This window comes from Choristoneura fumiferana, chromosome 2 (genome assembly GCF_025370935.1).
Source record: "Choristoneura fumiferana chromosome 2, NRCan_CFum_1, whole genome shotgun sequence".
NCBI classification, from domain to species: Eukaryota; Metazoa; Arthropoda; class Insecta; order Lepidoptera; family Tortricidae; genus Choristoneura; species Choristoneura fumiferana.
The window spans coordinates 9,231,087-9,253,592 of record NC_133473.1 but is presented as its reverse complement, the minus strand read 5'-3'; the positions used below and the strand labels follow the sequence as shown (position 1 = coordinate 9,253,592).

Below are 22,506 nucleotides of genomic sequence, written 5' to 3'. Positions count from 1 at the left end.
GCGCTTTGCTCAGGGACTATCAATGCTAGAAAGCTGTTAATTTAGCACGAATATATAGTAATATGCGACAAAATGAAACAATCAAAAATTATTAAAAAAAATTTTTAGGGTACCTCCCATAGGCGTAAAGTGGGGGTGATTTTTTTTCTCAGCCAACCTTATGGTGTGGGATATTATTGGATAGGTCTTTTAAACTATTAGGGGGTAATGGCCGATTTTTTTGATTCAGTGATTTGTTTGCGAAATATTCAACGTTAAAGTGCAAATTTTCATTAAAATCGAGGGTCCCTCCCCCCCCCTCTAAAATCTAAACCGGAGGGTGGAAAAATTTGAAAAAATTCTGGATGGTAGTATAAGTATCAAACTTTCAAGGAAAACTATAACGGCTAAGTTTGCTTGAGAATTATTAGTAATACTTTAAGAGTAAATAGCAGCCTAAGGTATAAAAATATACCTAAACTTGGAAGATTCCGTATAAAATACGAAATCCTAGAAAATATACTTATTTTTTCGTAATGGCTACGAAACCCTATTTTGGGCGTGTCCAACGCGCTCTTAGGCCGGTTTTTAGTTTTTAATACTTATAGATTTTAATTTAGTTGTAATATGTAGTATTATTTCTGCTTTTTGTTTATTTTTATCTTAAATGCACTACCGCTCTTTGTGTTGCCTTAAACCGTGCAAATAGGTAGGTACCTAGGTACTCGTAGACAGCGCACGTGCCGCCCGAGCGGCGCGTCGGCGGCCTCACACAGCAAGTTTAGTTTAATTGCCTCCACGTATCATGTGTAACGAGATCTTTGTGCCATTGTACCCATACTGTATTGCTGCGACTTATTATGTTTTGACTTTATCGTAAATAAGTTTCTGTTGAGCTTGTCGAACGACCAGTGTCCCATAAACATTGGTCTTTCTTTTATGATTCGAGACTTTCTGGGTATCATGCAAAGTAACAATATAATTTAGGGTTAGGTACTACGACTACCTTAATTTACTATTGTAATTATATTATATTAACTAGCTTTTACCCGCGGCTTCGCACGCGTAAACTATTCGGTGTGGTAGCTGCAATTGATATTTTCGGGATTTTACAAAATCCAAAATTTCAAAATTTATATCGTGGTCTTCATTGAGGTTGTATTGTGAATCCCTGTACAAAATTCAAGACTCTAAACCAGTGCTGAAGTTTCAAAATTTTTCCCTATCCAAATTCAAATTCAAAATTCAAATTTAAATCATTTATTCAGTAAATAGGCCGCAATGGGCACTTTTACACGTCATTTTTTAAACTACCAGCGCTTTCGGAAAGACCATCATTGCCAAGAGAATGCGCCGCAAGAAACTTGGCAGAAAGTCATTTTTTTTCCATTGTATATTTCATTTTCAGTCAGTCATTTTTTTCTTTAATTGTATACTGTAGTTTTTAAGTATTTTATTTGTAATTATTTTATTTTGAAAAATGACTTTCTGCCAACTTTCTTGCGGCGCATTCTTCTTGGCAATGATGGTCTTTCTGAAAGCGCTGGTAGTTTGAAAAATGACGTGTAAAAGTGCCCATTGCGGCCTATTTACTGAATAAATTATTTGAATTTGAATAGGGAAAAAAAATTGAAATTTCAGCACTGGGTTTAGAGACTTGGAATTTTGTACAGTTATTCACAACACAACCTCAATGAAGACCACGATATAAATTTTGTAAATTTCCAGGGGAATCTTGTAAAATCCCGAAAATTTCAATTGCAACTACCAGACCGAATAGTTAGTGAAGATTTCCGGAAATAATCGCTCACAAAGTAGCAAAATTTGTGTCTCCCCCTCCTCTATCTTGTAATAAATCGTTTGACCAAAAAATATGGAAAGGTAACGCTTTATATATACTTACGAAAATTGGTTTCAAAATGATCGAATACTTATATACCGTTCTTGAGTTATTTCCGAAAAACTGCGCTTCTCAACAAAAGGACGTAAGTGCCGTGAAGATACGCTCTTTTTCTGGTAATAAATTTTAAGACTATAGTAAGTGTTTTAATTGTGTTAAAACGCACATAATATTATTTTTTTCGTAATGGCTATGGACGGAACCCTATCTTGGGCGTGTCCGACACGCTCTTGGCCGGTTTTGGTATTTGCTTTCATAAGTAGATCATGAACTTGAGTTGCATTTTAATACGAGTAGGTAGGTACGGTACAGAACGAAACCCCCGGTGTGCGAGTTCGACTTACATTAGGCTGTTTTGTTTAACATTGACCAGTTGAACGTAGGTATGGTACGATACACCTACGTAAAATGAGCTGTGAAGGTCGTCTGTAGTCTCTTTGTACTGATTCCTTACATATTTTACCCAAGCTACACGTTACTCATCCGAAATTTACAGTTATAGATACCTACTAAGTAAGCGCTTTTCTTGCAAACGCATTTTATCTCTATATACTCCATATAGGTACCTATTTCTTTAATAACATCCTGTTTACGCGAAAGCATCGGACACTGGTTTGATAAAAAAAAAACAAAAGTTTTATGGCATTTGTGAATGAGCACTCAGATCATATTGAACTTTATTCGAACAGGTAGAAAGTTTATGATCAGTTCGATGTTGTTACGGATCTTTCTAGTGAAGAAGGATGACTCATGTTTTGTTGGTATGGTCCTTCTTATTGTTAGGTGGCAATGCAAGTTTTGAACATTGTTTGTGTTAATTACCTACAGCGTTTACAGTTTTGGCTGCTTTTACGATGTCCATTATAAATAATTATAATAAAACTAGCTTATGCCCGCGACTTCGTCTACGCGGATCTAGGTTATCGCGCGGTGGCGACCTCTACCGGAATAAAAGGTATCCTATGTTGATCCTTGGGGTTCAAACTACGTATATACCAATTTCACCAAAATCGGTTCAGTGGTTTCGACTTTCGACGTGAAAGCGTAACAGACTAAAAATTATATATAGTAGGGATTGGTTCATTAACTTTTGAATGTAGAAGATGTTTGTTAAGTTCTTACTGAGTTTAGGAGATAGGTAATTAGTAGGTACCTACCTACCTGTGCTATGAAGAAAAGAAAAAAAAACCGGCCAAGAGCGTGTCGGACACGCCCAAGATAGGGTTCCGTTCCATAGCCATTACGAAAAATCAAGTATCATTTTCTAAGGATTTCGTATTGTGTAACAGAATCTTCCAAGCTTAGATATATTTTATACCCTAGGGTGCTATTTACTTTTAAACTATTAATAATTCTCAAGCAATGTAAGGTACCCAAAAAAAACAAAATATTTTACCACTGTCGGCGTGACGGATATGTACTTATATTCATGTCAAATTACATTATCTAGTACTACAGACAGACAGACTAGTACTAACAGACAGACAGACAGAGACAGACAGACAGACAGACAGACAGACGGACGGAGACGGACGGACGGACAGACGGACAGACATGGCGAAACTATAAGGGTTTAAGGGTGCCTAGTTGACTACAATACAATAACTCTTAATTGAACACTAACACAGCAAGCAGTATGTACAGAAAACAGGTATATACACAAAGACTTTTTGAGGTAAGCAATAGGCGGCCTTATCGCTTCAGAGCGATCTCTTCCAGGCACCCTTTACAATGTAATGGATGGAGAAGTACGCAAGGAACAATATTTAGCAGGTGGTGAATTTAGATACGACTACGGAACCCTAAAAAAGAAAAGTTTGCTGCTATAGTACCTACGTAATCATGATAAAAAAAACATAGAAGCCTAATTTGCAGCTGTACTTTAACCAATATTTATGCCACTTAGAACCATTGTATTTTACTTATACTTATACTATTATTTATTGGTCCTTATGATTGCAACGTAGAAATTATCAAGTTTATTTAGAAGTCATCAAATTATGATATTTATAAACAAACAATAATTTACTGTCTATTTCTGACAGTAAGCCTACGGAGCAACAGTTATTATGGTTTTGTTAAATAACCACTTGAAGCTCTGTTCGTGCTCGTTATGGCGCACGCAAAAATTTTGTGACGAGTTTTTCCCCCTCGCGTGGACACAAATCTTTCAGACTAGAATAAAACTGAGATAAATTAGTAATAATGGCAACTAACTTAGTAATGTTATTTCAGGGCACTACTAGTGCTCGCGGTAGGCTTGGCTGCGGGGGTGAGCCAGCCGCTGGCTTGCCAGGAAGACTACCAGTGCGGCGAGGGCTATTGCGACAAAGAGTCACTCCACTGCGCGCAGTGCCTGCTCTGCGAAGACTTTAGCCGCAATCCTCCTTCTACACCCATCTCCTGCATCACCACAGTTACCGTCTGCGGCTCATGCTATGAAGGGTAAGAATGCTATTTATAATCTTAAAACCAGGATAATATTTTTGCCTTGGTTCTCCTCTACAAAAGACTAGTCGTATTTTGTAGTGAAGGGGAATAGTAAAAATGTTGTGATTCATTGATATGGGCCTCCACAAACGCTTAAATCTATTAATTTTAATTAATGGGGGAAGAGACCTTGGTATCAGAAACCAAAAAGCAAAGAAGTGACTAAACGAGCTAACACATTGTAGGTGAACTGTCTTTAGTAGGTTGGTACACGTATGTTCATGCTTACCTACTAGGTCAGTTAAGTATCTACGTATCTACCACGTCCAGATAATTTGGGTCAACTGATAAGACAGTTTAAATATACCTAGTATCAATTATTATGGCTTCACTATATATATATTATTATGATTTGACTTATGGCGAAACATAGATAACTAAAAAGTAAACTTCAAATTTTTAAATCAATACAGGATTTAAACTACAGTGATACAATGACAAACATGTTTAGTGACATGTTTGGTGGTTATTGTACTAATGTGTAGGGTTCAATACAGAACAATTTTATTGTATTGTGTTTGCACTCTGTTACTATAAGTACTTAATGGCACTTTATTTCGTGTTTCTTAATTTGCGTTTAAGTCTATTTCAGATTAGTCGTATTAAAAAAAGATCTATTAGAAAAATGTTATTATTCTATTAAGGAATTTATGGATGAATGAAAATATCATTAAACTTAAATTATATATATATATAAGCATTTTTGTAAACACATTATTGTGCCATAATAGTTTATAACAGTTTAATTTAATTTATAGTATAATGTAACCGTAGTTTTTAAGCTTTAATGCAAGTACGTAGGATATCTTACCTTTTGTTGTTTAATAGAAATAGATAACATTATTATAAATGTGGCTATACCCTACCAGGGTGATAATATTGTAAGACTTATTAGAATAAGGCCTTATGTATTTTATGTTTTTTGCCAAATAAATAAATACTAAATACTAATCATCGTTATGTATTTGTATCGTAGGTTGGTGGAGAGCGGGGATGGAAACCTACTTGAGAAGTGTTCGGCGGGGGAGATGTCGCCGGGTTGGGTGTGGGTGGTCATCACCGTCTGCGTGACGCTGCTCTTGATCGCCGCCATCGCCATCGTCGTGTATGCGCTCCGCAACACGCAAACCTTCAGAATACTAGCTTGTGAGTATTGTTTACTGTTAATGCTTTGAGTCACCCGCGCTCACCTGACCACAGTCGCCGGCTGTATCTGGAAATGTCTGGTCTAGCCAATGGTGGTCGCGACTGGACCATGGTGACCGCATCCAGCTGGTGGTTACGTCTAGTGGCTCGGCTTTGCCACCAGTGGCAACGTGACGCCTTCTAGTGGCCTCTTCCAAGTGGTATAGAATAGGTTGTAATTATTCTGGTATTAAATATTTATTTATCAAGGAAAATAGAACCAGCTTGCGCTGGGTTAAAAGAATCAGTGTTTTGTCGGCTGACGATATCTGAGCTGTAGCGATCTTGTATCACAAAGACAGAATTGTTTAACTGGTATAATACGAATTCTATGCTTGTTATGAAGAGTGTTGCGAGTAATTAATAAGAAAAATTCGCTATGCCAAGATAATCGTTTGAATTTACTCCAATAAAGAACCTTTTCACTTCTCATGCTCTAAAAGTAGGTCAATATAGCCTTACAAGGTGGGAGTAAAGTAAGTACTTTTTTAGTCCCTAGGGAGTAAAAGTATTTTTTTTTATTTACTTCGAGTGACTTAGATCTCACTGGACTCAAACAGCCAGTACTGGCTTCGTTTTTTGCATAAAATAAGATTGTGTGTGGACCATTTTCATTACGAAAATGTTACATTCTTATACTCCATTTATTTTAACATTTGAAAGTTAACGGTAAAATTTGCAGACGTTTTTAAATGAAACAACGAAACTATTTAAAATTGTGTTAACTTCTGTAATAAAAACATAGTGAATACCGCTAATAAATGTACCTGTAGGTATTTTTAGTCCATTTGTGTTCGAAATACCGAGAAACATGTGTTACAAATTGACAGTTAATTCAAATCTTAAATTAAATGGAGTATAGTCTACATGGTCTTAGTTTTATGCTTTTACCGCATAGAAGGAGAAGGTGGCACCATTCTATTTATTCCAGTTTGTGTATGGACCATTTCACCGATGCGATTTTGTTATCTGTGTCTGGTAGGAAAAAATACTTACCGCGAAAACTTTGAAATTGTTGTAGAGCGTAAATCATAAACGATAAAAATATACTATTAGTCTCTGCATATCGAAACTAAGCTCCTATTTATATTAATCTCTAGGGATTAAAGTATTTTTTTTAATTTACTCTGGGAACCCCTGAACAGCCAATCACAGCGTTTAATAGATAAAAATAGAGGATTATCGCCATTTTCATTGATTATGTATACTTAGACAATTTAAGGGCGTGGAAATAACCTCTAAATGACAACTTTTCCTCGCATTCAAAGTGAAAAGTAGAGACTAAAATAATCATAATGACACTCGAACTATAACCACCCTCGCTCTGCTCGGGTGGCAAAACATCTCGTGTCATTATGCCTTGTTTTAGTCCCTCGTTGAACAATCTACTATGAAATTAAAGTAGATCACTTCATCTTGTCCGTTCTTAGTTTAATTTCGGAGAATATAATAAATACGATACAAGCTTTGCTGACTGTACTTTATATTGACTATGCACTGGCACTGTCATCCAACTTACATTATGTAATTACCAAATTTCTAGTCAATCGACAACTACGAGTAGAAGAGGATCAAAATGAACTTGCAAGATTAGAAGCATATACTTAAATAAATGTTCGAAGTGAAATTAAATAAAAAATTACGTAGGTAAGTATTTTATATTTGTTAATAAGTTACATGTCATTAAATTGAAAATACAAACTGAAATATAGATGCACAGAAAACAGACCCATCAGAAGACCCATTTGCTCGTTTGCCATCCAGTCAAAAAAAAAAATAAAAAATAAGACCAGCACAAAAAAAAGCAAAAGATTCCAAAAAAAATTGTTTACCAATCCTACCAAAAATAGTAAGTAGCCGATATTTAAAAAAACATGATGGATAAAAATGCACGACCAAAGAGGTAACACAAGTATTATTGCTCTGCTTGTATAAACTAACTCTGCCAAAAAAGTAAGAAATTAAAAAAAAACAAATTGGCGGGAACCTTGCGAATTTTCGGTGGACATTTTTTGAGAGTGCGAATGTAAACTTATAAAAATTGAATCATCGAGTGACATTTCTTTCCTATTAATTGTTTAGCATGAGTTTTTTTTCGTCTACTATTTCTGTAATAGTTGAAAGAAAAGCAGATTATGCACCTCGCACGCTGACGCTTGGGCTTCAAATCGGCACTCGGTGCAGTAATAAATAACTCACTGGTTGGTGCAACAATCTACTATTACTCACTAGTTTAATCCGTACTGCGTGGAATAGTGTTTTAAGATAAATCTCATTTCATTTGACATTCCAAAAAAACTGATTAAGCAGGGAAATTTGCTTTGGGATTTTATCTGTTACACTTCAATGCGTTTATGCGTAACGTAACAGTAGGGGCTGTTTCACCATCCATTGATTAGTGTTAACTGGCGGTTAGGTGTGATACCATCTCTATTTGTTTTGTTCGAATAGACGGAGACGGCATCACATTTAACCGTCGGTTAACGCTAATCAATGGATGGTGAAACAGCCCCTTATTGTGATACAAAGCAGTATGAATGGAATACTTATTCTATAGGTACTTAAGTTAATTCAAGACGGCTGGTACTTTCAGTACGATTCTCTTTGTCGCTGCGTCCTTTTCTGACTGACTTTAAGAAAAGGGGATACCTGTACGTGATAACTGTGAAAGCCTGTTAGACATAATCATAATCATTTATTGTGTGTGGAATTCAGGTTACAGTTAGTAACGTATAACAACCCTATATCTGTAATAGAAACGTATACTGATTGAATGTTTGGTTGGCAGTGACGCGGACGTCGGTGCAGTCCCCATGCGGCAACAGCGGCAGCGCCAGCGCCCCGAGCGCGCCCGAGCCTCCGCCGCCCTACAACACGCTGTACAGCCCCGTGCCGTCCGTCTCGCCACCCGCCCCGTCGCCCGCACTCGATGAAGGTCAGTATTTGACCCTAGTTTCACACTACTCTACAGTGTGGAGCTAGCTTTATACTTACTGCTACATGCATATCAGTGCAATCCATTGAGGTCAGTCGTTATTTCTCTCTTCTTAGTCGGACACTGACCAGAGTGGTCGTGGTCATTAAAGTTGGCCTACCACTGTGGTCGATGCCTTTTCGGTCCTTCCAAGTCTAAGTCAAAATATCTTTATTTAATTTAGACAAGAAGCGCTTACAATGTCAATAAATTCTACTACCTACCAGGTCGGAAAAACCTCCGTTGAAAAGTTGAAAAGTGAGTTTCTTGCCTCATTCTTCAGTAGAAGAAGTTCTACTGTCGTATTTTCTCTTCAGTTTCTATTGGGCACTTCGGGAGTTGCCCTAATCTTAGTGACAGATTTAATAGATTTAGATTTATTTAGGTGTTTGTGCATCGGTATCACATTGGCGAAAATCACGTGACCTCTTGCGCTCGACTCTACCATGAATCACATCACTTCAATCATATTTTACGGGTAGCGTGTCCAGTCCAGTCCAGTCTAAAATACCTTGTAATCTTACTTTTATGGGTAATGGGTTTACGAGTATACCGTCAGAATTGGCAACACTACCTTCCAAAGTCAATTCTATCTAGCTAGAGTATTTGTTTTAATAAATATTCCGTAAGATGAATTGTAGCTAACGATTGTACCTATTGTGATAGTTGACCAAGGTAGAGTTGACCTGGGAAAGTAGAGTTTGCATATTTGATAGTAGTTACATGACAAAAAAATAAAAAATATTTTTTTCTAATATAAAAATACGGATGTCTTTAATGTAAACTTCTTTAAACCAAGAATTAAAGCGTAACAATACTAATGATTGTGTTGGCTCGTTGTTTATTACTACAAAACCCTTAACAAGTTGGAGCGGTTGATTTCTCATCTTAATAGTTAAATGTTCAAACAACAGGTACCTAGTCACCAAACCCAAGCAACATCGCTCGGCGCTTCGGAATTAAAAACATGTGACGTGATTCACGTCTAAGATTCATTCATGCAATTTTATGAGGAAGAGTGACCATTCTGGCCACAAGTCAATAAATATGTATGACATTATTAATAACTACATAGGAAATTTTAAAAACAAGCTGAATTTATTTTTATACCTCAGTACGGGTCCGAATGTATCAGAAATGTGTGGGTACGACTATCTAGTCCTAATTGGAAGTCGCATTTATTGTTTCAAACTAAATTCAGCCTTTGTCGCTATAATAAAATGTAACCTGTAACTTCTATAATTATTGTGTAATATCCTATACGAGACTAAAATCACGCCACATTAACCGATTGCGGTCGGTATTGTAAAGTGTTCATGTTTCCAATAACGGCCTACACAAATGAGATAGTAGTGTAACGTCATTATTCGGACGGGGAATATCTTCACTCAACTTTATGTAGCGGGCGCTCGATATTCTGACACTGTGGTAGAGCTTTTTAACTGACTTAAATGACAAAGTACCATTTATGGCATATTAAAGACAGACTAAGCTTATGCGACATACATAACACAATTTTATCTATATACTAGCGCTCCGCCCCGGCTCCGCTCGGGTACTATATTTAAAATAACCCTTCTTTGGACAGTCCAGTCTGGTCCAGTATTTTCGGAGCCTATTCAATGCAAACAAACTAAACAATCAAATCTTTCCTCTTTATAATATTAGTATTTAGTATATACACGGTACTCACGAGGAATCCAAATAATTTTGCCAGCGTGTTCCTGAGTTCGTAAGGAGTAAAAAATATTATATGACTCTAGGTCCAAATACGACTATTTTTTTAAATGTTTTCATACACATAATTTTTCAGGAACACGCTGGCAAAGTTATTTGGATTCCTCGTGAGCACCCTGAATAGATATAAAACAAACTCGTGTAACGTTAGTTACATTTATAACTCAAGAATGGCTGGACAAATTTTTATGATTTTTGTGTTTTTGTGTTTGTCTTCGTCAGGAATAGGATAATAAGTATTAAAAACATCGGAAAATTTACGAAAAAATAAATTAAAAGAAAAAACATATTCCCATAAAAAATGTTCATGGTTTCCGTTCGTCGGTCTGTCAAGACCCTTTATCTCGGGAACGGGTGGATGTATCGAGTTGAAATTAAAACCATATACAGAACTATATCCCTTGAAGCTTTGAAACAATCAGATTTCTATGTTAACTTAAAAAAGATACGGCCGTTTATGCCGCAAAAATCGTATATTTCGACACTCAACTCAAACTCAAATAAATCAAAATGTGTAGGGTCAATACAAACCGTACTTTCCGTTGACCTTAACATATCGTAATATAATATATAATTCTTCTGTACGTGTGTTTGTCACTTAACACCTCCTAACGGCTGGACCGATTTTGATGACATTTTGCGTTTCAATAGGTTCCTGAATGGTTTGAAAACATAATTGGACCCGGTAGGTGTGGCACTGCCGCTGCTGTTGGTATGTTATCATATTTAGGGGCTGTTTCACCATCCATTGATTAGCGTTGACCGACGGTTAAATGTGATGCCGTCACCGTCTATTCGAACAAAACAAATAGATACGGCATCACACCTAACCGCCAGTTAACACTAATCAATGGATGGTGAAACAGCCCCTTAATGTACTTAAGCAGCACTGCTTTTCCGGCCAGGACAACGTCAGCCGGGTCCGGGAGTCCCATATATAAGCTACGTACCTAAGTAGTTACTTAATTGCCAAGAGCCCTCCTTGTCATACTTGACCAATCACGTGTCGCCTCGTCGAAGGTGCAAGCAGCTTTGTCTAGATTTAACTGATCGACGATAAGTGTGGCCTTCGTCAACGAAAAACAATGACTTTATTGCGCATACTTAAATGATTCAGCTCGAGGACACAAGATTTCAGGAATTCATAGATGTGAATGAAGATTATAAAAACATAGGGATGCAAACTAAACTAAAACCTACCATTATTATTAATGATGTCGTCATTTATATTAATATTTATTTGTAAGTTATTATGAAGCCGTGGTGGCCTAGTGGTTTGACCTATCGCCTCTCAAGCAGGGTCGTGGGTTCGAACCCCGGCTCGCACCTCTGAGTTTTTCCAAATTCATGTGCGGAATTACATTTGAAATTTACCACGAGCTTTGCGGTGAAGGAAAACATCGTGAGGAAACCTGCACAAACCTGCGAAGCGATTCAATGGTGCGTGCGAAGTTCACAATCCGCACTGGGCCCGCGTGGGAACTATGGCCCAAGCCCTCTTGTTCTGAGAGGAGGCCTGTGCCCAGCAGTGGGACGTATACAGGCTGGGATGATGATGAAGTTATTACGAAAATGTGTTACTATTCAAGCTCAAATTGTAAAATGTGAATGCAAGTACATAGTTTTTTTTTAGAACTAACGGGTATGTCAAGAAGGGTATACTTTATGACAGGTAAGCAAACTTGAACATTTAAATTATTATCTAGGAGAGCTGCAAGGTTCACGTTGAACAATAATAATAATAATTATAAATATCATGGAATGAACTAAAAGAATTTCCTTGCTCACCCGCGACCTTACGATAACTAAACATTGGTGTACGGTTGTGTCACTCTGAAGATGAGCTCTGTTTGAGTTCGAAACGCGTCAGTGTAGTGTGGTGGTGGTGATAGATGGGTTTGTGTGATTTGTGTGTGTTCTTACAGTGCGGAGGTGGAGGAACTGCATGAACACGCATATTTTGCATAAGCTTAGCTATCGTAAGGTCGCGGGTGAGCAAGGAAATTCTTTTAGTTCATTGATATAGACCTCCGCAAAGTAACGCCTGATTCAATAAATTAATATCATGGAACACTTGACACCAATTGACCTAATCCCAAACTAAGCAAAGCTTGTACTATAGATACTAGGCAACGGATAAACATACTTATATAGATAAATACATACTGAGAACAAACATACGTATTATTCATACAAATATCTGCCCCAGCCGGGAATCGAACCCGGGACCTCAATCCGGGGCTTCCTAGTCAGGTTCTCTAACCACTTGGCCATCCGGTCGTCAACAGCACATAAGACAACAACAACAGACAAAGAAATAAATTCTTCTACGCAGCGAAAACGAATTCTTGACAACACTTGTGCTTTATTAGTCATAAACGTTTATGCTTTTATATCTACATCATGCATTATGGGCGCAGTAATAACATACTTACTTTTTGGGTTTTTGTCTTTTCCCTACTATTATTATGATGTAACAATTAATAAGGTCCTGATAATTTAATATGCGGACTCGCAGTCAGGACATCGCTACGCTAGATGCATTCGTGGGCGTGGTGACGTCACGACCCCGCATATCTCGCAAAGCGTCATATTCTCGTTATTATTACTTAATTACGCAGTTGTGACCAACAATTTACATAAGTAAGTATAAATGTTCATATTTGTATTATGTAAACTCATAGGTCCCCGAAGTCGTAAGTTTTTTGTAAACTTTTGAGAAAATTACTTGTGATAAAATAAAAAGCACCTATACCAGATAGTCATAGTTTAGGCTTTTCGTTTCTAAGAAAAAGTGTTTCGCAAGATGCTGTTGAAGTATTTGATTCCTGACCTACCGTAAAACGTTTTCACAGTTAAAATTATAATCTATGTCGGGCAATGTGATATTATTGAGTATAACATTTTCTGTAACAGTTCCAGGTAGTTAAAGAATTAAATAGGTAGTTTGATTGATGGTATGTACATCTACGTTTACAACTGAACCAACTCAAAATGAGTCCTCTCAAAATTGTAAAACTGAAAAAAGAGATATCGACGTGTTCCTGTTTGCTGGCAATTCCTAGTATTAAAGTGATCAGTTATATTTATTCTGATTATTCATATCTTATAATACCTACGTTTAGTTTCCAATTGTCCTTAAACTGCGGTTGACGAACACAAAATGCATAAAAGACTCACCACAGCCTTGCAAACTCAGATCTAATTAATACGTTTAATTTCATTGAAATAATGAGTAAGTAAGTAACTTTGTTCAAAGGGCGCACTAAGTTTCAAGCAAGGTCAGGAACATAGTAGCTATAAGTACCTACATTATAATACTAGAGATGGTTTCTTTCGGACTGTAGTAATCGTTTCGCAGAACAGCGGTCAGCTTTTAATTTGGTATGAGAAATTGGCTTTTCGTTGCGCGCCACCTAATGATATTGAGTCATAAAGTATGTGCTTTATGTTTTTGAAGTTGTGACGATTTGGGCAAAACAAGCTTAACGACGTTTTCATGTGTCAACGTTGTCAACGATTAAGCTAGTTTAGACTACGTAGCTACAGTGAACTCGTACTACATTTTTTGAAACAACAATACTAAAAAGTTGGGACAGGCACAAAGCCAAAAATGGATACTGGCTAAAAAAACATAACCCTCCTTCGGGCAGTCGGTTAACAAAGTTAGTCATATAATTATGTAATAGAGTACCACCCTGTATATATACACCTATATATAAGTAAACACCAAACTTAAAAGTCCAATTTGTCTCCTTAAAATTCAAGAATGGACTCCGAGAACCTTTTTTTTTAATATGAACCCTCATCGCAAAAAAAAAAGAAGTCGGAACCTTAGAGCATCAGGTGTACTAAACTAAATTTTAGTCTGTGTTAATAATGTAGCTCAAATGCTAAGATCAACGGCGGTATGCGTTACGTAACTTCGTATTAGTCATTGCTCTCCGAGAGTCAATAAGTGACGCTGTTTTGGCAAGGTTATCTTGCTTTGTTTATTAGTACATATTCTCTAATTGCACACACAATTAAGTTGATATCTTGATTGGAAATGCAAGCGCGTGTTCTGTTAATAGTTTAATACTCATTTATTATGGTATAGTACTATTTGTGGTATAATTTAAGGAAGGATAATGGTTTCTTAAATTATGGTAATGTTTATTAGCGGTAAAATTAACTGATTCATTATGATTATCCATGGCTCCGCGGGCAACTTTAACATGCTGCAACTATACTTAAGCCTAATGTGTCGTTGTTCATTAAGTAATTAATACATGCAAAACGGTGATTCATTTCACTTAGTGATCAAGCTAAATATCATACTTTTTGCTACGTTAAAAGTATATAGAACTACTTGTACAGTCACCACACCAGCATAAATATCTGCCACAGCGGAGCGTGCAAAAATATCTGACACGTCCTTCCGTCCTTACAAATAGAGTCGTATCAGATAATTGGGCTATCGCGAATGAATTCGCCGCTAGAGGCGCTAGTGTAGCGTGAGGTCTCCGAAATGTCAATTCTCATAGTTTTTGGGTGAGCTACGCGGTTTATTTATAATTAGAATAATTTTGTGAATATTTTGCAATATCTGAAATTAATTATGGAAATATGCGTTCCGGGGCAATGAATGTCTGTGTTTGAGACAGTTTTGTCTTCAGAAACTTTGTCTCCTTTTTCCCAAACGGGGACTATGCAACACTGTGGCATGCTCGATATTTTATATAGTTGTGTTTTGTTGGCAGAAGCAGCAGCCCCGTTCATAAAGCCGCCGTACGCGACAGCGCCGACGCGCGAGGCGGCCGGCAGCCAGGCTGCTAACGTGTACAACAACCCGGCGTACGTGCGCGGACCGCATTTGCCCAACAAGTTAGTTATACGCATTACACTTCCTAAACTAAGTGATGAATAAATAGCCTGATGGCAAACAGTTGCGCCATACTCTAGCAAAACACAATAGTATATTTTAAAGACCTACAGGGCTACAGTACCGAGTGAAAGCCAAAATTTAGTAGTTATAGAAGATGAACAGCTTGTCTAAACGGAACGGTACGGTGAGTTTAGTATGGGCACAGACTTTTAATACTAGTATTGCACGACTATGCTAAATATTCAGGCGTGACGAGTTCATAATATAGAGCCAATATCATATATTACTTTATACAGGTGTCTTACATACATATTTTCACCCGCTAAACAGAAAATTTACTTTGCATTTGTTTTAATTTAATTTTTGAATACCGTAGCTATCACGCGGCAGAGCATGAAGAAGAGCCGGAGTATCTGCATGACGAGACTACCGCTGAGAGCCCGTGGGCGCCCACTGACGTCGCCAACAACAACCCGACCAACGACTTGTGAGTTTCATAATCCTACTAGTTTGTCTACGTATTCGTTTATCGCTATCTCGCGGGAACTATGCAATTTTCAGGATAACAACTATCCTATGTCCTTCCCCGGGTCTCAAACTATCTATATACCGAATTTCATCTAAATCGGTTCAGCGTTTTAAGCGTGACTAACAAACAAACAGACTTACAAACTTTTGCATTTTTGTGGGTATTCTGGCAGAACCGATAATAAGGCACAATATTTATTTACTTATACGGTTTTGCTAGATAAATAAAGCAAAAAAAATTGAGTATGCCTAAGTATGTATTTTTTTTAATTTTGCACTTATTCTCTTTTGCCAGAATACCCTCGTTATAATATTAGTGGATTAGAGGGATAAGAAGAAGGTCTGACCCTCATGTTAACTTTGTATGCTTACAATAAAGTTTGGGACACTTTCGTATAACTCCAAATTCATTTAAATTTTTGTTAGCTGTTTTTCATATTCGTACTCTCCTCTGTCCAATAAAAAGTGGACATTAGTAAAGTGTTCTCGTAGCTTATGAGTTGACCTGCGCGAAGAGCAGACGCAACCAAATATGGACTCCCTGTACTGAGCTCCATCGCCTTGACGGACAAAAAAGAATTGTACTTACGAGTATGGGAAATAGTTCGGAACAACTCGACAGAATCTGGCATTGTACAAATACGGTACTTACCTATAATTTTTCATGCGCCTAATTCTAGGTTAGATTTCGAATTAGGTCTATTGGTAGATTTGAGATTTGTGTCGTGATAAGTTTCCCTATTTCTGCCATAGTTCAATGTTATTTATCCACGAATGGTTCATTTGTGTTTCAGGTCTGAGTCGGCGAGCGGCAGCATGAGCGCGAGCGGCGAGTCGAGCGAGTCGGCGGCGGCAGCGCGCGGCGCCGGCGCTGGGCGCCCTGGTGGCCGCCGCGCGCAGCACCACGCTCGTGCGCCCGCCGCGGACCGACGTCGCACCGCCCGCTAAGCTACCGAGACTGAGACAGGTAGGTACCAACGGATACTTAATAAATGGCCAATTCCTTAGTTCATGGAAAAACCGTGGCAGTTCCACGGGAAAACTAAGGAATTTCCAACCAAAGTTGGCTCGGAAGTAAGAAGAATAACGGTGTGTGAATTGTGTGTGCAGCGTTGCCGTTTGAAAAGAAAATCGCGAAAGCTACTCATCAATACGCCAAAGCCTACAATTGAATTTATGACCATGAATCACTAAATACAAAATAAGTTGACGTTTAGGCAGGTATACGATAATAGACGCCACTGGACGTTTTGAACGTTCTGAATCACATGAATTCCCGTATTTAGAATTCAAATGTTTTTTTTTCTACAGGACACAAACAATAACCGAAACAACCGCGACGATGACGACGACGAAGCAATGTCACGATCCAGCGGGGGGCCCACGTTCAACATCCACATCAACGTCAACGACATTAAGCTCTGAGCTGGCTCACTCTTGTGAAAGACAAGGTAGACCCTGGCCTTTCCACGGACATGTGATGGTGCTATAGACTTGACTTGATGCTGCGCTCAAAACTCTGTTTGCTCAATTTACTGAGATTCACTGCGCATTTAAATGCGCAAGTTAGATATTACGCCAATGTGCCTTGTCCTAGGACCAATATGTTAATTATTACTTTTAGATTTTATTGTGTCGATGCAAAACTGTGAGTTTAGAATGTTCGTCGGTGGTGTAAATGAGTCCCGAACTCGAGATTTATCACAAGAGTGGAACTAGGAGATAGTGTGGTATGTTGCTACGTAAAATACTATTTTACATGGCGGTGGCTTTCTGTTATATTGTAAGATGTTTGCCCCATTATTCTGGTATGAAGAAATATTATTACTTTATCACCAGAGCTGTCTTAGGGTATGGCGGGGCCTTTCGTCATTAACGAATATAGTAAATATTTTCGACCCCCCGTGTGCCCTTATGGGAAAGATGGTTCTTTGATCACGTACCAATATTGTTATTGAGACGAAAGCATACCATATTGTATCCAACACTCTCAAATCTCTGTCACAGGGTAGTATGTATATATTATGTTTGTTCCTAGATCTATTGCAGGATATGCGAGCAAAGGCTTATTTAGCCTGGCTAGGCCATAATTTCGGTTACGTTTCGCGTAGTTTTAAGAATTTAAGTTATATTATATGTTCGATCTCGATGCCAATGATACTTAATGTAGTATAAATTGTTACTAAAATAAAGTCATAGTATTGGCCATGTAGTATAGTAAAGAGCATAATGAATATTTGATTGCACTCAGGGATTAATAAACTGCAACAACTTATTACTTTAAAGTCAGTGTGGTAGCGTGGTTGGGGAGGGGGCGGCCCGCCCCTGGCGGCACTTTTGGGGGGGTGGCAAAATTTCATAGTAAATATTACTGAATAATATCTCGATAATATTGTTACACATCAATAAGTGACTATTATTTCTCACCTATACAATACACAATGACGAAATGACGATTACTGTTTTTGTTTTTTTATTGAAATACCTAAATAAGGGGGCGGCAAAATTTTCATCCGCACCGGGCGGCCGATACTTACCCACGCTACGCCACTGTTTAAAGTATGACAGTTTCTAATTTTTAATAAGTTCTAAGCATATTGCTAGTAAATGAATCTATATCACTAAAGTAGTCCATTGCCTCGCTTGAATGATAAATACCTGCGTCATACGGACAGAGACAGACAAACAAACAAACGAACTGGACGATACTACAAGAGTTCTGTTTTTACCATCTTGGCTAGGAAACTAGTCGGGGTGTATTCCCAGTAGTACTACTAATCGGTCGTTGTTGCACACGAATTCTTACCAATTATAGTCAGTACTAGGAGTCTGTTAATAGGAATAGTGGGATTGGATTACATAATTTTTGTACAACAGTTTTGAGAGTTCCATACATCAAAACGAAAAATGGAATGCTCATTGGACCACTTGTCCATATGTCATAGTCCATTTTGCTCCATCTATTGAACGGAATAAGTTAAAACTTGGTCATTAGATAATTATAACATTTACTTGTAACATTATTACCAGTAATAAATTTAAACAATGTAATAGAATAGACGGAATGCGTTACAAAAGAAGAAGCGTTTTTATTGATATACATCTTGTCAACAATGTGTGTGGGATTAAAAAAATCCTAGTGAAAATTCATAAAGCTTGACTATTTTTTTGCAACTATTGCCTTCTCTGACGTACAGTTTTTATCTTTGAAATAACTTTTAATTTGCGGACGGTTAGTTATCCGAGTATTCTTAGTAGGCGAATTACTTTGAATCTCATGTTCAAGTTGGACAAAGACAAAGATACTTCTGTTATTCCGCTTCTTATATCATAAATATACTTAAAATGAGATTACTTACTTACATTAATGGATATATGCATTTTTCATTTTGTGTTCATGCTTTATAAACTAAAATTCACAATAATTTTCTTATTATTTAAGTAGGCAGGATACTAATTTAAAGGTTATTTTTTTGTGTATCTATCGCGTGAATCGTATTTTTGTTGATGTTTCATGTGAGCATATCTTGAAGATCCGCACTTGGCCTTGAATTCATCTATCTGGTAAGGCTACAGAGGCTACTGACTTCAATCCTAATCTCGCCAAGGCCTATTGTACATTAACATTGCCATTTTAGGGTAGATATAGATAAGTTATCTTGTCTGGCGGAATTTATATTATATTTCATATACAATACAAAGAACTTTCAATCAATTAAGAAACGAGACGTTTCGTTTACAGGATTTGTTTAATTATTTATTTGGATATGTTCAATCTTATATCCGATTCAAATAATGTGTTATAAATAATATGCTTTAGGCATTTAATTTAGAACACACAGAAGTATGCAGATTGTGAAAAATTGCAAAACTACCTAGTTGGCTGGTTCTTTCATTATGATGACATTGGAAATCTGATGCGTGGATCTGAAAGGTAGTGGGTAGCTGAAAACTCCCTGTAGTGGAATTTTATGTTATAATTTTTAAGTAGGGCTTTGTGAGACGTAGAACCTGACTAGAAATACACCACTTACTCAATTGTTAGTCGAGTATGGCGTGTTTCTGGCATTTTACGAGATGTCGTTACGAGTATATTATTTCTGATCGGATTTATTGTTAAGGAAAAATCTTGTCTTCCACTTATAAGATAAAGAATAAATTTTAATTTTGAATTCAGCTTTTAAAAATGCAAATAAGTACATACATACTTACTTAAGTGAGAATGTCCGGTTGAGTAAAATTGCTAGTAATGTGAACGGCTTTTTCTTTGTGAATAAAAAGCAAAATCAACTGTCCAGATCATCTGCCATTTAAAATTTACACCTCTCAGTTTTTGTTTGGAATGCTATTTATTATATTTTATGAAGTCCTTGATGAAAACGCGTTGATAGACAGCACATTATACCTAACATGTTTTATTTTTGTGAATTTTAACAGATTCGTCGTACAATTATTATAATCGTACTCGTTGCATTTACAAAAATGCATTTCCATTATTTTGTATTTATTTTATTATGTCATGGAGACAATTTACCAAATACTCTTATTATTTATTTGTTTTAATATGGGCAATTCTGACAAAAACAGAATCGGATTAAATTTGTTTTAGTTATCGTGATAGTCAGACATCATTATCTATTTTATTTATGAGTTCTCTTAGTTTCTTTGAAATTACGGTTGCCTAATTTCATTTGACATGAATCAAACTAATTTATTTGTTAAAAACAATAATGCGAACGGTTAATAGATAATGCTATCTGGTTTTAATACAGTGTTTTAACAGTTTTGATTTATGATTAATGTAGTAATTTAATTAATGAGCCGAGTTCTGAGAAGACAAAGGGAAGGTATTGATTGTCAATCAACGATTTGGAGGGTGACACTATCTACCGGCCCGGATAACCGACATGCAAATACCGATCCTGTTTTTCGTGTTCACGCTCAAAGACACTAATGTCACTTTCTATGGGCGTGGAACACACGAAAAACAGGATAGTTTCACCCGATTTGTTTTTTTTTTCCATAAAACTATCAAGTACCTATCTTTACAAAAATCAAATTGAGTACCTTCTTTTAAATTGATATTACATTAAAACTACAAGTTGCATGCAGCTAATGTACATATTGAGATATTTTAGTTTGCTTCTTAATTTTTTCACTATTGCAATTAATAATATGATAATAACCGAACAAGTTTAATGTCAATACGAGTGATTAGAACATGATCATCGTAGATGTAAATGTACTTTTATTTAAATAGTTTTCAAACCAAGTGCTTAATCAATCCTACGAGCTGGCTGTGTCGCACTTATTAATTGTCCACTGTTTAATATGAGTAGATTTTAAATAGTATTTTATTGTATCCTTCTTTAAAATACTAATAATTAATGTTTCTAGTCGGAAGACTCGAGAATTATAAGGAAATTGTTGTAAGATTATACCTATGTTCTGTAGGTTTTTTTCACAAATAAAGCGTCTGTTTACAATATAATGTTTTTTCTTCCCATCGTTGTGCGCGCTCCTGGCGCTTTATCGTTGGAAAGTGAAGATTTACAACTAATTTAAAATAAAACGACTTTTCTTGCATCATCACTATTTTTAATTATACAGGCATAAAAACCTTTACCAAACATACATTAAAAGTCACGAATACAAAGAAAACATTCACAATCAATCTAAATCTATGGACACCGTAACATAATTTCGGATCGTCGCTAGCTGTGGCGTGGAGTGAATATTTTCATAAGGCAACCCGAGGAGTGAAAGAAGTGCAAGTTGGGCTTCTCTTGGGATGTAACACCTAATAGTTAGTGTAGTGTATACAATCTTTGCCATACTTGTCATCGCTGACGTCACGTAAAAATTGGTCAAGTACGAGTCGGACTCGTACATGAAGGGTTCCGTAAACAGTTCAGTAAAAGTTTTTCTTAAAATTCTTCTAATATAAGCTTTTTTTGCTGACTGTACTTTATGCCCCTATTTTAGTGTAAAAAACAATAGGTAAACATAGTGATTTTGATTACTACGGTGTGGATTTGGCGAGCGCTTTATCAAAGATGGCTTCATTGAGGTTTGTGGTTCATAAATTGCTTTATTAATTTTGCACAAAAACTAATAAACCACACAATCAGACAGTCACTATATTATATTATCGAAGCTTTTATAAATCGCAATCTTAAAGGTAAATATTCAAACGACATAGCTAATATAGCATATAGCAATAACGCCTAGCAACCAAAAAAACACGTTCTTGTATGACGCCCTTTAATTTGTAACTTTATTTTATTTTTAGTATTTGTTGTTATAGCGGCCACAGTAAAACATAATCTGTGAAAATTTTAAGTGTCTTAACTTTTACGGCTTAAGAGATAGAGCCCTGTGACAGACGGACGGACGGACGGACAGACAGACAGCCAGCGGAGTCTCAGTAATAGGGTCCCGGTGGCACCCTATGGGTACGGAATCCTAAAAATTAGACTAATTAGTAGATAATAAATGCTTAAACTATTTAAGTGATCATAAGGGTAGTCAAACGTTGAGTTGATGTGACCTTAACTTGTATCGCTTCGTTGTTACATACCTACTCGTAACTTATGCTAATGCGCCAAGTGGCGTCATCAATTACCAGTGCCATGGCCTACCAATCCCTACACGCTATAATACAAAAAAAACGCAATAGATGGCACTACTATTAACATTGTAAATTATAAATGTGAATAAGCCGAATAAGTATAGAATATTGAGATTAAAGTAAAGACTAGCATATTTTATAAACACAGTTCACATCAACCTTAATTCAACTCCTTAATTTGAAAGATAAGAAACACCATAAAAATAATAAATTGG

The 22,506-nt window shown here is 36.7% G+C and overlaps 1 protein-coding gene across 1 annotated transcript in view; it reads left to right on the top strand.

Moving 5' to 3' along the window:
• LOC141445439 (uncharacterized) overlaps positions 1-16,608 on the top strand; it is a 49,457-nt gene extending 32,849 nt beyond the window's left edge. The window contains exons 2-7 of the mRNA XM_074111284.1: positions 4,115-4,324; positions 5,346-5,515; positions 8,343-8,489; positions 15,008-15,131; positions 15,509-15,619; positions 16,455-16,608. Coding sequence (XP_073967385.1) covers positions 4,115-4,324; positions 5,346-5,515; positions 8,343-8,489; positions 15,008-15,131; positions 15,509-15,619; positions 16,455-16,608 — 916 coding nt within the window. The remainder of the gene's footprint in view (positions 1-4,114; positions 4,325-5,345; positions 5,516-8,342; positions 8,490-15,007; positions 15,132-15,508; positions 15,620-16,454) is intronic.
• The last annotated feature ends 5,898 nt before the right edge of the window (positions 16,609-22,506 follow it).